Below are 15454 nucleotides of genomic sequence, written 5' to 3'. Positions count from 1 at the left end.
TTATATTTGTTACATTTGGACCCAAATCTGGAAGCTTCGGTTCTTACTTGTTGGCATAGTTACTATGTACTGTATATAAGTCGAGCATTACATCCTCTTATCATATAGAAGAGTCTTCCCCATGATTACTCACCGAGTACTCCGGACACTAATGTTTTTACTGGCCCGATAGATGATGACGTGCCACCTGTTCATAGAGAAGAATATCATTAGTAAATGGTGCTGCTATGTTGTTTGCTCTATTAATTGCACTTGTAAGAAACATTTGCAGATAAGACAGTCTGAGTTTTGAGTAACACAGAACTCAATTATTTTTCATAAAGTTTTCACATTTTTTTCTTGAGTAATAATTCTGATGTCTTAATTTTTCAGTCTAAGGGTCTGTTGTTATCATATTGTTACGGAAGTATACTTGTGATTTATGTTTGTAGAATGTCAGACATACAGAACATCATGTCTACATGTGCTATCTATACTACTAGAGTAAGGAAGGGGTTAATGTGCTCATGCTTGCCAAACTTCACAATTAGTCTGAGGTCGCAGGAAAGTGTTTTCTCTCATCCAAGAAATTGATCCAGTTACGAAAATCACAATCTTATCAGGGTCTGATCAGATTTTAATCAGAGTGTGATAATATTGTGGTCCGATTTTCTCAGAATGTTGAGAAGATAGGAAAATAAAATGTAAAATGTATCCATGTTTATACGCCATCCGAGTACACAACTACACAACTCACATACACCAACCTGATACACTCTACACATCTTACATACTGTGTGATACCACATTATAAAATACACATACCAGTAAAACATAGATCAATTCCAAAATAGGGTCACTTTGTGGGGAGGTTCTAATGTTTTAGCACCTCAGGGACTCTACAAATGAGACATGGTGGCCTCAAACAATTTCATCAAAGTCTGCGCCCTAAAACGACACTCCTTCGTTTTGGAGCTCGGCAGTGTACTCATACAGTAGCTTTCCCACACATATGAGGTATCGGTGTACTCAGGAGAAATTGCACAATGAATACTGGGATCCATTTTCTAGTGATAACCTTGTAAAAATCAAAAATTTGGCTCAAAACAAAATTTTCTGTGAAAAATATTTTTTTCAATTTTCACTGCTCAACATCATAAATTCTGTGAAGCACCTAGGGGTTCAAGGTGCTCATTACACCTATAGATAAATTCCTTTAGGCATCTTGTTTCCAAAATGGGGTCATTTGTGGGGGTTTCTAGGCACATCAGGGGCTACGTAAACGCAACGTGGTGTCCGCTCTCGATTCACACCAATTTTCCGTTCTAAAAGTCAAATGGCGCTCTCTCCCTACCAAGCCCTGCTGTGCATCGAAATAGTAATTTTCCACAACATATTGGGTATCAGTGTACTCAGGAGAAATTGCACAACAAATAGCGTGGTCCACTTTTCTCCTGTTCCTCTTGTGAAAATGCATAATTTGGGGCTAAAGCAACACTATTGAGAGAAAAAGTAAAATGTTAATTTTTTCCTCCTACATTGCTTTAAATCCTATGAAGTACCTGTAGGGTTAATAAACTTATGGAATGTGGTTTTGATCACTTTGAAGGGTGTAGTTTTACATTTGGTGTAACTTTTAAGTTTTTTTCTGTAAATTAGGCCCCTCAAAGTCACTTAAAATGTGATGTGCTCCCTAAAAAATATTATTCATTTTATTAATTTTGTTGGAAAAATGAGAAATTGCAGATAAACTTTTAACCCTTATACATTTTATAAAAAAAAAATGTGTTTCAAAAATGATGCTGATGTGAAGTAGACAGGTGGTAAACATAACATGTTAACTATTTTGTGTGATATAACAATATGACGCTCTGCTTTAAGGACATTAAAATGAAAAGTTGGAAAATTGCAAAGTTTTCAAAATTTTTGCTAGATTTCCGAAATTTTCTCATATAAATGCAAAAAATATTATCCTAAATTTACCACTAATATAGAGCACAGTGTGTCACGAAAAAAAAAACTTAGAATCACAGGGATTGGTTGAAGTGTTCCAGAGTTATTACCATTTAAGGTGACTCTGGCTAGAATTCTAAAATTTGGTCTGGTCAACAAGGTGAAAACAGACTGGGGGTAAAGGAGTTAAAAAATATTTTAAAAAAGTTAAAAAAAAAATTAATATGTTCTAAGTACTATTAATTTTATCACTGCTATTATTAGCCACAACTTCCACACTTTGTTGTTATGATTGAGTCACCGTAGGAGGCAAAAATAGAAATGCTAGCTAAGTCCAGAAAACCAGAGAGGTTGGCAGCTATCGGATTGCAGACCCCTGAACCTATCAACACAACTAGCAGTAGCCGTTGGGGGCTCCTACGATGCCCTAGGCCCCTCGATCACAGCCGGAGGACTACATAGCCTAAAGACAGAAAGGGAAATCTAAACTGCCCCAGAGCAGACCCCAAAGCAAAAGGCAGCCCCCCACATATAATGACGGTGAAGCAAGAAGAAAGAACAAAACACAGACAGAAAGATAGACTGAGCAAAGATGGGGCCCAAGCTAGCTTAGATAGGAAAGGACAGGAAGGCTGCTGTCTGCAATCCGTGAAAAAACCCTAAGAAAATAAGATCCAACAAACTGACAGTAAAAAAAGGCCCTGAAGATGCTAGGCTTCAAAAAAGGCTATGTCAGTACTCAGGAATGTTCTGAAGACAGAGCAACAGGCAAAAGGAGATTCAGCTCAACCCAGCAGGGAATGGCAGAATCCAGAAAAGCAAGGAAAACAAAACACTAATGCAAAAAGGCAAAGCAGAAATCTTAGCTTTAGAGGAGCAGGAATCAGACTGATTTCCTAGAAGTCCACAGAGAAATCACCCGCAGGCCAGAAGGGTGTCAGCTGCCTTATATCCATTCATCAACTCCACTCAGCCAGTCATCATCATCAGCCCCAGGCGTTTGACAATCAGGCTCACTACCTTTCTTCACCAGAAGTGGGAGTTCCTCGGGCCCCAGCAGTGAAGGGGAAAATGAACTCACAACAGTACCTCCCCCTTGAGGAGGGGTCACCGAACCCTCAACCACGCCACCAGGGTGAGCCCAATGAAAGGCACGCACCAATCTTTTGGCATGAATATCAGAGGCAGAGGAATTATCCTCCTGACCATAACCCTTCCACTTAACCAAATACTGGAGTCTCCGTCTAGCCAGACGGGAATCCAGTACTTTCTCTACCTCATATTCCATGTTACCTTCAATCAATACAAGGTTTGGAGGTGCAACCCCCGGAACAACAGGTTCAACAAACCTCTTCAACAAAGATTTATGGAACACATTATGGATTTTAAATGTGACAGGAAGAGCCAAACGAAAAGAGACCGGATTAATAATCTCCAAAATCTTGTAAGGTCCAATAAATCTAGGCTTAAACTTAGGAGAAGCCACCTTCATAGCAATATTTTTTGATGATAACCACACCATATCACCAACCTTAAACTGGGGACCAATGGTCCTATGTCGGTTGGAAAACCGCTGGGCCTTTTCCTGGGAGAGAGATAACTTATCCACCACTTGGTCCCAGATCTGGTGCATTCTCTCCACCACAGTGTCAACACCTGGGCAGGCAGAGGGCTCCACCTGCCCTGAAGAAAATCGAGGATGAAACCCAAAGTTACAAAAAAAGGTGACATCAAAGTGGCAGAACTAGCTCTATTATTTAAAGCAAATTCGGCCAAGGGCAAAAATGAAACCCAATCATCCTGATCAGCAGAAATAAAACATCTCAAATATGACTCCAAGGTCTGGTTTGTTCTCTCTGTCTGCCCATTGGTCTGAGGGTGAAAAGCAGAGGAGAAGGACAACTGAATTCCCAGCTTGGAACTGAAAGTTCTCCAAAATCTAGACACAAACTGGACTCCTCTGTCAGATACAATGTTCTCAGGAATCCCGTGCAAGCGAACCACCTGTTGTAAAAACAGGGGCACCAATTCAGAGGAAGACGGCAACTTAGGGAGTGGTACAAGATGAACCATCTTAGAGAACCTATCACAAATCACCCAAATAACAGTCATCCTTTGAGAGACAGGCATATCAGAGATGAAATCCATTGAAATATGGGTCCATGGCCTCTTGGGGACAGGCAAAGGCATCAACAACCCACTAGAGCGAGAACACGATTTAGACCGGGAGCACGTCCCACAGGACTGCACAAAATTCCTGACATCACGAGACAAGGAGGGCCACCAAAAAGACCGACTCACCAGATCTCTAGTACCAAAAATACCTGGATGACCAGCCAAAGCAGAGCAATGAACTTCAGACATCACTCTCTTCTTCCACTGGTCAGGAACAACAACTTTCCACTGGGACAACGCTCAGGTTTGTCCTCCTGGAACTCTTCCAGAGCACGTCTCAAATCGGGCGAGATGGCAGAAAGAACTACCCCTTCGCCTAAGATGGTAGCAGGCTTGGTCACCACAGGAGAATCAGCAAAGAAGCTCCTAGGGAGGGCGTCAGCCTTGACATTCTTAGTTCCAGGAAGAAAAGAAACCACAAAATCAAAACGTGTAAAAAACAAGGCCCACCTAGCCTGTCTAGGGTTCAAGCGCTTAGCCGACTCTAGGTAAATCAAATTCTTGTGGTCAGTGAGGACCACGACTTGATGTTTAGCTCCCTCCAACCAATGTCTCCACTCCTCAAATGCCCATTTCATGGCCAACAGTTCCCGATTCCCCACATCATAGTTACGTTCAGATGGAGAGAACTTTCGGGAAAAGAAAGCACAGGGATTCATTTTAGATGTTACAGGATCCTTTTGGGACAAAACAGCTCCTGCACCAATCTCAGAAGCATCCACCTCTACCTGGAACGGAAGTGAGACATCAGGTTGCCGCAAAACCGGGGCGGAGGTGAATCTTCGCTTCAGCTCCTGAAAGGAAGAAACAGCCTCCGGAGACCAATTTAACACATCAGCACCCTTCTTAGTCAAATCAGTCAATGGCTTGGCAATACTAGAAAATTTTGCTATAAATTTCCGATAAAAATTAGCAAAACCCAAAAACTTCTGGAGGGTTTTCAAAGAAATGGGCTGAACCCAATCGTAAATGGCCTGTACCTTGGCCGGGTCCATTTCAATAGTTGATGGGGACAAAATAAATCCCAAAAAAGAAATCCTCTGTACTCCAAAAAGGCATTTAGATCCTTTGACATACAGGGAATTATCCCTCAAGATCCGGAACACAGTCCGAATATGTTCCACATGAGAATCCGAATCCTTGGAGAAGATCAAAATATCATCCAGATAGATAATCAAAAATTTATCGACAAAATCTCGGAAAATATCGTTCATGAAGCACTGGAAGACAGAAGGGGCATTAGTGAGCCCAAAAGGCATCACCAGGTACTCAAAATGTCCCTCCGGAGTATTAAACGCCGTCTTCCATTCATCCCCATGCTTAATGCGAATAAGATTATACGCCCCCCTGAGGTCAAGCTTGGTAAACCAGCAAGCACCTTTAACTCTGGAGAATAGATCAGAAATCAGGGGTAATGGATACTGATATTTAACAGTAATTTTGTTGAGAGCACGATAATCAATACAAGGTCTTAATGATCCATCCTTTTTGGCTACAAAAAAAAACCGGCACCTAAGGGTGACGAGGATGGTCTAATATGACCCTTCTCCAACGCCTCCTTAATATAGGCTCACATAGCCTCGTGCTCGGGTACAGATAAATTGAAGAGCCGACCCTTAGGAAATTTACACCCCGGGCTCAGTTCAATTGCACAGTCATAACTCCTATGAGGAGGCAGAGACGCAGACTCATTCTCACTGAATACATCATAAAAGTCCGCCAAATTTCCAATCCAAAACTGGATTATGAATTTGTAACCAGGAAAACCCCAGAACAATAGTATCATGCAGATTATGTAACACCAAAAACCTGCAATTTTCTTGATGGTCTGGGGCAACCCGCATTACCACCTGGGTCCAAAACTGAGGTTTATTTTTAGCCAAAGGAGTAGCATCAATCCCCCTCAAAGGGATAGGCGTCTGCAGAGTTGTCATCGGAAATCCACAACGCTTAGCAAAATCCAAGTCCATTAGGTTTAGAGCTGCTTCTGAATCCACAAAAGCCTTGGCGGAAAATGTGGACAGGGAGCAGATCAGAGTAATAGCCAGAAGAAACTTAGGTTGAACACCACCAACAGAAAACGTGTGTGCAAAGCGTTTCTCGCGTTTAGGACAGACAGAAATAATATGCGAGGCATCTCCACAGAAAAAACACAACTTATTACGCCTTCTGAACTCCTGTCGCTGCTCTCTGGAAAAAACTCTATCACATTGCATAGGTTCAGACATCTGTTCAACAGGTGGCAACACCTCTCGTGCTGCTCTGCGTTCGCGCAAACGCCGATCAACCTGAATGGCTAAAGACATAGAATCGTCAAGACCAGAGGGAACAGGAAATCCCACCATAGTATCTTTTACAGCTTCTGACAATGCCTTCTGAAAGAGAGCAGCCAAGGCATTATCATTCCAGGTAATAAGTACTGCCCACTTTCGGAATTTTTGACAGTACAATTCTGCAGAATCACGACCCTGGTTCAATGCCAGCAGGGTCTTTTCAGCCTGATCAATGGCATTAGGTTCGTCATACAACAACCCCAAGGCCTGAAAAAATGCGTTCACATTAGTCAGAATTGGATCATCTGGTTTCAAAGAAAACGCCCAATCCTGGGGATCGCCACGCAGCAAAGAGATGACAATTTTAACCTGCTGCGCGGAGCTCCCTGACGAGTTAGGCTCCAAGGCAAAAAATAATTTACAATTATTTTTGAAATTCAAAAATTTAGATCGATCCCCAAAAAATACACCAGGTGTAGGAATCTTTGGTTCAGCAGCATGTGAATGAGCAAGGTAGGCGGAAATTCCCCGCACTTCCGCAGTGAGCTGCTCCACACGATCAGACAATTGCTTTATCTCCATTGAGAGAAAAAAAAAATTCCCCCTACGGCCTCAGAGATAAAGAGGAAAAAATATACACACTTTTTTTTTTTTTTTTTTTATACAATTCTTTCCTGCAATTGAGTACCCTAGGATCTGCGGTATGGCGGGTGATTCTGTTATGATTGAGTCACCGTAGGAGGCAAAAATAGAAATGCTAGCTAAGTCCAGAAAACCAGAGAGGTTGGCAGCTATCAGATTGCAGACCCCTGAACCTATCAACACAATTAGCAGTAGCCGTGGGGGGCTCCTACGATGCCCTAGGCCCCTCGATCACAGCCGCAGGACTACATAGCCTAAAGACAGAAAGGGAAATCTAAACTGCCCCAGAGCAGACCCCAAAGCAAAAGGCAGCCCCCCACATATAATGACGGTGAAGCAAGAAGAAAGAACAAAACACAGACAGAAAGATAGACTGAGCAAAGATGGGGCCCAAGCTAGCTTAGATAGGAAAGGACAGGAAGGCTGCTGTCTGCAATCCGTGAAAAAACCCTAAGAAAATAAGAGCCAACAAACTGACAGTAAAAAAAGGCCCTGAAGACGCTAGGCTTCAAAAAAGGCTATGTCAGTACTCAGGAATGTTCTGAAGACAGAGCAACAGGCAAAAGGAGATTCAGCTCACCCCAGCAGGGAATGGCAGAATCCAGAAAAGCAAGGAAAACAAAACACTAATGCAAAAAGGCAAAGCAGAAATCTTAGCTTTAGAGGAGCAGGAATCAGACTGATTTCCTAGAAGTCCACAGAGAAATCACCCGCAGGCCAGAAGGGCATCAGCCGCCTTATATCCAGTCATCAACTCCACTCAGCCAGTCATCATCATCAGCCCCAGGTGTTTGACAATCAAGCTCACTACCTTTCTTCACCAGAAAAGGGAGTTCCTCGGGCCCCAGCAGTGAAGGGGAAAATGAACTCACAACACGTTGTACTTTTATTACTAGTTAACATTAATACTTTTCTGAACCCTTTTCCTAGTTATTGCTAAAATATCACCACCACAACTACCAACCAAAACTACAGCAGTCGCTACTCTGCTTTCATTACAACTACTTCTGTGGCGATGATATTTCTATTACTACTACCACCAAACAGACACTCACCAAGCAGCCCTCCTGCAGTTTCTCCGACGTCTTTCAGCACATCACCTTTTTTAAAAAATGATATAGAAATAATAATTTTCTTCACATGTGAATTATTACACTTCAAATATATCTTCAAACTCTCCTGCGCTTAATTCTGCAGAATATCGATACCAGTTAAATCTTTACTGCTAGTTTTCAGATTCAAAAGATTTTTCTAAACTATCATCACATGGCGCTTGTACGAAACCACACTTAATTTAGCATCATACTGTAAAGAGAAATATCTGTAGTCGAGCACGACCAAAGTCTGACATATCAGTATCAGATAGAGGGTGTAAGGAGCAGTAATATGGTCATACACATGAGATATCATATACTACTCAGGATACAACTGCCAAGTAAATTTACCTGCATTTGATAAGAGATTTCCTCCAACGTCTGAAAAAAATACAATTTTTTAGTTAGTAACTGTTTAAAATTATTTATACCACAACCTAAAAAAACAGACATAACTTATGTTATTTACAGCAAAGTAAATCCTTATATCAATTGCATTTGATTCTATATGTGGAAGTGTTGGTTCTTAGCCATTGACATAGTTACTGTGTATTTAAAGAAGCCCTCCTCCACCTCCCATCAAAGTTTTTATCCTCTTAATATATTTTGCAATCATCATATTATATAGCACTGTGTACTTATGAATGCTCATTTTGCCTTTTTACCCAGCTAATTTTTCTCTTTTGCATTAGGTCTATGCCATCACATGATTAACAATGACTAGCTGAATCATTCTCAGCTACATGTAGAAACAGGAGGTCTCTTTCCTTTGCATGATTCATCATTCGAACTACAATTCTATATTAATGATAAGTTCCTTGCATGGCTGAGAAGAGAGCAGCTGGGACAGGATATGAAGAGAGGAGAAAAGAGAAAAATTATCTTGGTAGAAGGGTAAAATGAGCAATTGTAAGTACACTGTGCTGTATAATATGACAACTGGAATATATAAAAAGAATAAAAACTTTGATGGGATTTCTTTTTTAACTCACGCTTTATATTCTCCTATCATATGAAAGAGTCTTCACCATGACTACTCACTGAGTACTCCAGACAATAATCCTTGTACTGGCCCAGTAGCTGATTTGCTGCCACCTGTTCCAAGAAAAGAATATTATTAGTAAATTGTCCCACTTTTCTAGATGGAAAACAGACCCATTTTTTATACTATTGTGTAACCCCGGTCTTAGCTTTATTCTTGTTGTCTTTGAAACAAATGTATTAATGACCACTCACTTAATCCATTCGTCGTCCATCCTGCTGTTCCACCAATCCCATTCAGTATATCACCTTCAAACACAAATAAAATGCAGAATATGATCCATGGTTCTCTACCATGGTGAAAAGGGAACTTGTATGTGTACTTTTTAGAGCCCTAGAAAAATTAACTTCATTAATTTTAAGGAAACTTTAACTTTTTGTAAAAGTTTGAAAACTGTTGTGTAGGCAAACAAAACTCATGAAAAAATAAGTTGCATTATCCTGCAGCTGATTCTTCTACCATGTAACATCATATTCACTGCTGAAGTCAATTTACCTGCATCTGATAAAAGATTTCCTCCTGTATCTGAGAGAAAAATACAATTTCATGTTATTAACTTTTTAAAATTATTTATAACATAAGCTAAAACATTCAATATTTACATCTGAGTAAATCTTTTTATTTGTTACATTTTGACCCAGAACTTGAAGCTTTGGTTCTTACTTGTTGGCATAGTTACTATGTACTGTATATAAGTCGAACATTACATCCTCTTATCATATAGTAGAGTCTTCCCCATGATTACTCACCGAGTACTCCGGACACTAATGTTTTTACCGGCCCGGTAGATGATGACGTGCCACCTGTTCAGAGAGAAGAATATCATTAGTAAGTGGCGCTGGTAGATTCTCCCTTGTTTTAGCTGCACTTGTAATAAACATTTCCTGATAAGACAGTTTTGAGTAACGCAGAACTCATTTTTTTCATAATTTGTTCTTGTTTAATAATTCTGATGTTTTCATTTTTCAGTCTAAGGATCTGTTATAACCAGCCTCTACTACAGCAGTCTTTACTCTGCTTTCATTACAACTACTACTGTGGTGACAATACTTCTACTACTACTGCCACTAAACAGACACTCACCAAGCAGCCCTCCTGCCGTGTCGCCGACATCTTTCAGCACTCCACCTTAAGAAATTATAGAAATAATCATATCCTCTATATGTGAATTATTCCACTTAAAAGTATCCTGCACTTGATACAATGTTATATCAGTACCAGTTGGCAATTTGCATAACTGCAAGTTTTCAGACACAAAAGATTTTTCTGAAATATCAAAACACGGAACTCGTACAAAACCATAGTACTAATAATATAGCACCGTCCTGAGAAACAGACTTATCCATAGACAAACATGACCAATGTCTTATAGACCAGTACAGGGTACAGCGTGGAAGGAGCAGTAATATGGCTCTACACATGAGACCTCATATAACGCTCAGGATACAACCGCTAAGTTACCTGTATTTTGCAAGAGATTTCCTCCAACGTCTGAAAAAAATATAATTTTAAATTACCAATTTATTTTTTAAAATATTACTACTACAGACTGAACATTTTTAAAAAATCATTCGTAATATGTTTACAATTAAGTGAATTGCTGAATTTAGATCTGTTGTATTTGGATCTAGATCCAGATGTTTTGGGGCTTAGATGTTGGTAGAGTTATTACTCCACATTCAAGTCACACATTGTATCCTCTTATACTGAGGTGTCTTCCCCATGATTACTCACTGAGTATTCCCGACAATAATCCTGATTGTCTCCCATTGGATGATGCTTCACCACCTATTCCAAGAGAAGAATGTAGTCATTACTAAATGGGGCTTGTAGATTCTCTGCTGTTTTACTTGGACTTGCAGTTTAAGTCTTTGCATATTTGATCCTGGGGTCGGTTTGACAGACTCCAGGATCGCTGTGCACCATCCTCCCGCACCACCAGTAACCTGACCGACACCTGGATATGCACTGTTCGTTATCCTCACATAGATGATGGTGCATGAGCATTGGGCATCTGTCCAGCAATTCGATTGGATGCATTTCCTGTCTATCAACATGCTAGGTTAGTATATTACCCAACAATGCTGTAGTGGATTATTACATGGTTTTCTTGCGCTTCTGATATGGTTCCTCTTGAAGGATCCAGAACACATGAGAGCTAAAGCAATGCACTTTTATTTATCGACGCGTTTTGTATTTATCAAACTTCTTTCTCAGGATACAACCACAATGAAAATACAATGACAAACAGCTTATAAGAGTAGTTGGCAGTCAAATAAAGGCCCCAAAATGGCACATGTTCACCTTTCACCAGTTATGAACGGTATCCAAGAGATGTACAATGAAGGCACTGACCCTGATAACACCGGTTCAGTCTCCATACATAATTTTCATATATTTTTTTTTATTTTTTCAAAGTTGAAGTTTAAATTATATGTAAGTACTTTCTCAAATATGACACTTCATATTTGATGTTTTTATGGATATCTTTTTTCTTGTTTTTTTCACCGCCGATCAGAAGCGTTGGTTGCTGTGCTGTCATGCACATGACAGCACGACAAACATCCTGCGTTCAGGCAGCTGAACCCGAACAGTAACAAAGACTTCTTTATGAAGTCTACATTCGGTGTCCGTGCCCGAACAGTAGGTGTTCGGTACAGACGACGAACTTTCCTGTTCGGGTTCGCCCATCTCTAGTCTCAATTATTTTTTTTCATGGATTATTTTTTATGCTTCTATATTAATTAGTCATTAGTTCACTGCAAGTTGGTAAGTTAACTTGATTAGCATTGAATAATTTCTATGGAAATTCAATAATTTTTAGTGTCACCAGACCACGAGCCTAATAATCATTGAGGAGAAAAAACATTATATCATTCACCTCGTCCCATATCGGTAATGTGCTAGAGATCTGCATAGTAAATGCACAGGAAATCACACAACTGATAGAGAAGGGCTAATAGTGTCTTCTACATTATATATTTTTTAATAACTAGTCTCATCATCCTATATTTTGTTTAATATTTTACTTAACGTTTCATAATTGGTCTAATATAATATAATATAATATTATTTCATATGCAATATTTGTAAAAAGCTGTGTGTTATGAGAAAGACATAACAGTCAAAAAATCAGGCAGAGCTGTAGGCCCTCACTGAAGTGTGTAGACTGGCAACAGGTTAAATGGCCAATATTTACACAGATTTTCATTATACTTTTGGGATATCACATGATTATGGCCCACTGTTGAGAAACAGAGCTTTTCTTACGTCAGCTGATAAGCCCATTAACGATGCAAAACCGGAGAAGCAATTAATGGATGTGTAGGGGAGAGGGTCCCGGAAAAGGGGCCCGCCGTGTGTCCATGCCAGAACTAGGAGGGCTGTCACCCGTGTTCCCGAGGGGTACGCTCCCGGGGGGAACAATTACAGGCCAGGACCGACCGTCGACCAGAAAACGTGGGGACGGGTCAAAGAAGGGGGGCGGAGCGACTATAAAACGAGGGGTGGAGACCAGTGGGGGGACACTCGACGGGGAGAGAGACGAGAGACAGGAGGTAGGAGTCTAAGTGGCGTCCAGGAGCGAGAGTGAGTCAGCCCTTTCGGGACAGCTGTGACGGGGGCTCACCTGACAAGGGAAGTGGATGGTGCCGAGCAGCACGAGGAGGATACTCAGAGAGACCCGCGGCCTCCTCTGCCCCTCTCCATACCACAGCTGCGGCCTGTACAGCGAGACCCGCAGTGGCCTCTGCCCCGCTCCATACTGCGGCTGCGGCCTGTATGCCGAGACCCGCGGCCACTTCTGCCTCGCCTCCCAACAAGACAACCCCGGCGGTGGGGGACTGGCGCGGGGTCTGTATCGCCCACCCTTCACCAGAGCGCAGGAACTTCCGAAGCCTTCGGCAACTCTTCTATGGCTGGACCCGGCGGCTAAGGCACAACCCAGACATTCCCCGGACACCAACTTTGCATGACGCCAGATACCGATAAGTGACACTCCGTAGTTCATATTCCCGTTTAGTCCAAGGGTCTTTAGCCGGCCATACCGTGGCCGTAAAGCCACCACTTCTCGCCGTACCATTTAGTTCTGTGTTATTTGTGTATTTGTGGTTGGCTTCCCTGCGTGGAAAACCATTGTCAGCTTTATCCTTTATTTCTATATAAAAGTTGAATTTAACCCTTGCTCTGCCTCTGGCTTGTCACTGCATCCTGCTTACCTGCGAATACCACAGAGGCACTTATGTTATCAGTCCAAGTTGGCAAAATCAAGGTGAAAGCACACACAGAAAGGTAGGCTGACATGGGAATTATGGGAGCACTGGATTTTGGGGATGAAGCTGACAATAACCCTGAGAGGGGAAGGAAGGAAGGGTGGAACATCCTGTCACCACAACCACCACATCTGTAACCACAGCAAGACAACTCAAGTAACACATGGCTCCACTCGCGATTCAAAAAGTCACATGTGTACCATTGGAAGTGTTTTCTGGATAGCTCCTGATTTCAGTAGCATAGCCGCCAAACATGTGCAAACCTGCTTCATCTGTACACATCACAATCCAGGAAAACCAGTAAAAGACCCTAGGGGTGCACACTTTACTGGAGAAATAATGAAGGATATTTTGCAGGCCCTGGGAAATGAACAGGTATTTCAAACCATCATCATCCACAAATCAGTGGAAAAGTGGAGAGTTTAAAAGAGACACAAGTTAAAAATTCAAAAGGCCATAGTGGACACAGGAAATAATTGGGTAGAGTGGTTTTCCCTTACACTCTTTTTAATTAAACACACTCCAAACACTTGCAACAGTGTGATGCAGCAGCAAAAAAGGCAAATACAATTCTAGGATATATTAACAGAAGCATACAGTCTAGATCATGTGAAATCATTATTGCCCTCTACTCCTCTTTGGTCAGACCTCATCTGGAATACTGTGTCCAGTTTTGGGCACCACATTTTAAAAAAGACATCAACAAACTGGAGCAAGTTCAGAGAAGAGCGACCAGAATGGTGACCGGTCTGCAAACCCTGTCTTATGAGGAAAGGTTGCAGAATTTGGGAATGTTTAGCTTTCAAAAGAGAAAACTGAAAGGAGACTTAATAGCTGTCTACAAATATCTCAAGGGCTGTCACATTGTAGAAGGATCACCTTTATTCTCATTTGCACAGGGAAAGACTAGAAGCAATGGGATGAAACTGAATGGGAGGAGACACAGATTAGATATTAGAAAAAAAAATTTGACAGTTAGGGTGATCAATGAGTGGAACAGGCTGCCACGAGAGGTGGTGAGTTCTCCTTCAATAGAAGTTTTCAAACAGAGGCTGGACAGACATCTGTCTGGGATGATTTAGTGAATCCTGCTTTGAGCAGGGGGTTGGAACAGATGACCCAGGAGGTCCCTTTCAACTCTAGCATTCTATGATTCTATGATTGAAATAGAAAGACAGGCTTGGCCCATTTTGAAGTCCTTTTTGGTAGTGCCCTAAAGACGTGTCTCTACTTCCCGTATGTGTTACAGATGTAACACGGTACTATGACAGCCTATGTTCAGGCCTTGCAGGAAAGACTTAATGTTATGCATAAACATGGGCTTTCATCCTTACCAGATCCTAATGCAAGTGGATGTCCATCAGCTGAATCCAGGTGATTGGGTGGTCATAGACACAAGACAAAGAGTCTGGATCCATATTTTGGTGGCCCAATGGTAATATTTTTGGAGTCTTTTTTTTTTAGTGTAAGGCTCTGTTGACGTCACATCCTTAGGGAAGTATATTAATGATTCACAGTTGTAGGATGTGTAGGGATTCACTCTCTCTGGTAGGCATTAGGCTTTATGTAGCATTCACACAGGCGTTGCAGCTTTGATCCAAACACATGCAGTTTTTATTGCTTTCCACAGGTTGCACAGCACCAAAACAAACTCAAAGGTAAATCCTTAGCCTTGTCCCAGCTGCTGACTGAACAAAACTGACCCTGGCTACACATACTTGGCTGAGCTAGCCCCTGTTATGTCAAACAAAACAGCTACTGTCCTTAGAAACCACTGATACTTGCGGTTCTCTGCATATGGCCTGTGCAGACACGTCTCACAGAGGGATTCTCTCCCTTGAGATCCAAGACACATCCAGTCTGGCCAACTTCCGTGAGCTGACTAAGGGTACTGTTACACATAACGATGTCCCAGCGATCCCACCAACGATCCGACGTGGATGGGATCGCTGGGACACTGTTAGCGGATCGCTGGTGAGCTGTCACATAGACAGCCCCTCCAGAGAGCAGGACCAGCAAGCACGC

General features: G+C 41.6%; 1 protein-coding gene across 24 annotated transcripts in view; it reads right to left on the bottom strand.

Moving 5' to 3' along the window:
• The window catches only part of LOC141085206 (uncharacterized), a 144940-nt gene that overhangs the window by 66997 nt on the left and 62489 nt on the right, over positions 1–15454 (bottom strand). For 18 of the 24 annotated variants that reach the window (XM_073570453.1, XM_073570451.1, XM_073570449.1 and 15 more), the window contains 10 exons: positions 10893–10946; positions 10620–10649; positions 10242–10286; positions 9908–9961; positions 9654–9683; positions 9353–9406; positions 9158–9211; positions 8468–8497; positions 8078–8122; positions 134–187 (listed from right to left, as the gene is read on the bottom strand). In XM_073570453.1, the coding sequence (XP_073426554.1) occupies positions 134–187; positions 8078–8122; positions 8468–8497; positions 9158–9211; positions 9353–9406; positions 9654–9683; positions 9908–9961; positions 10242–10286; positions 10620–10649; positions 10893–10946 (450 nt within the window). The remainder of the gene's footprint in view (positions 1–133; positions 188–8077; positions 8123–8467; positions 8498–9157; positions 9212–9352; positions 9407–9653; positions 9684–9907; positions 9962–10241; positions 10287–10619; positions 10650–10892; positions 10947–15454) is intronic. The other 6 variants (XM_073570443.1, XM_073570436.1, XM_073570445.1 and 3 more) reach the window with 5 other exon arrangements.

Source organism: Dendrobates tinctorius, unplaced genomic scaffold (genome assembly GCF_039654945.1).
Source record: "Dendrobates tinctorius isolate UK_male_01 unplaced genomic scaffold, ASM3965494v1 ptg000028l, whole genome shotgun sequence".
Classification (NCBI taxonomy): domain Eukaryota; kingdom Metazoa; phylum Chordata; class Amphibia; order Anura; family Dendrobatidae; genus Dendrobates; species Dendrobates tinctorius.
Note: the sequence above shows the minus strand (reverse complement) of the source record. Positions and strands in the feature narration are given on the sequence as shown.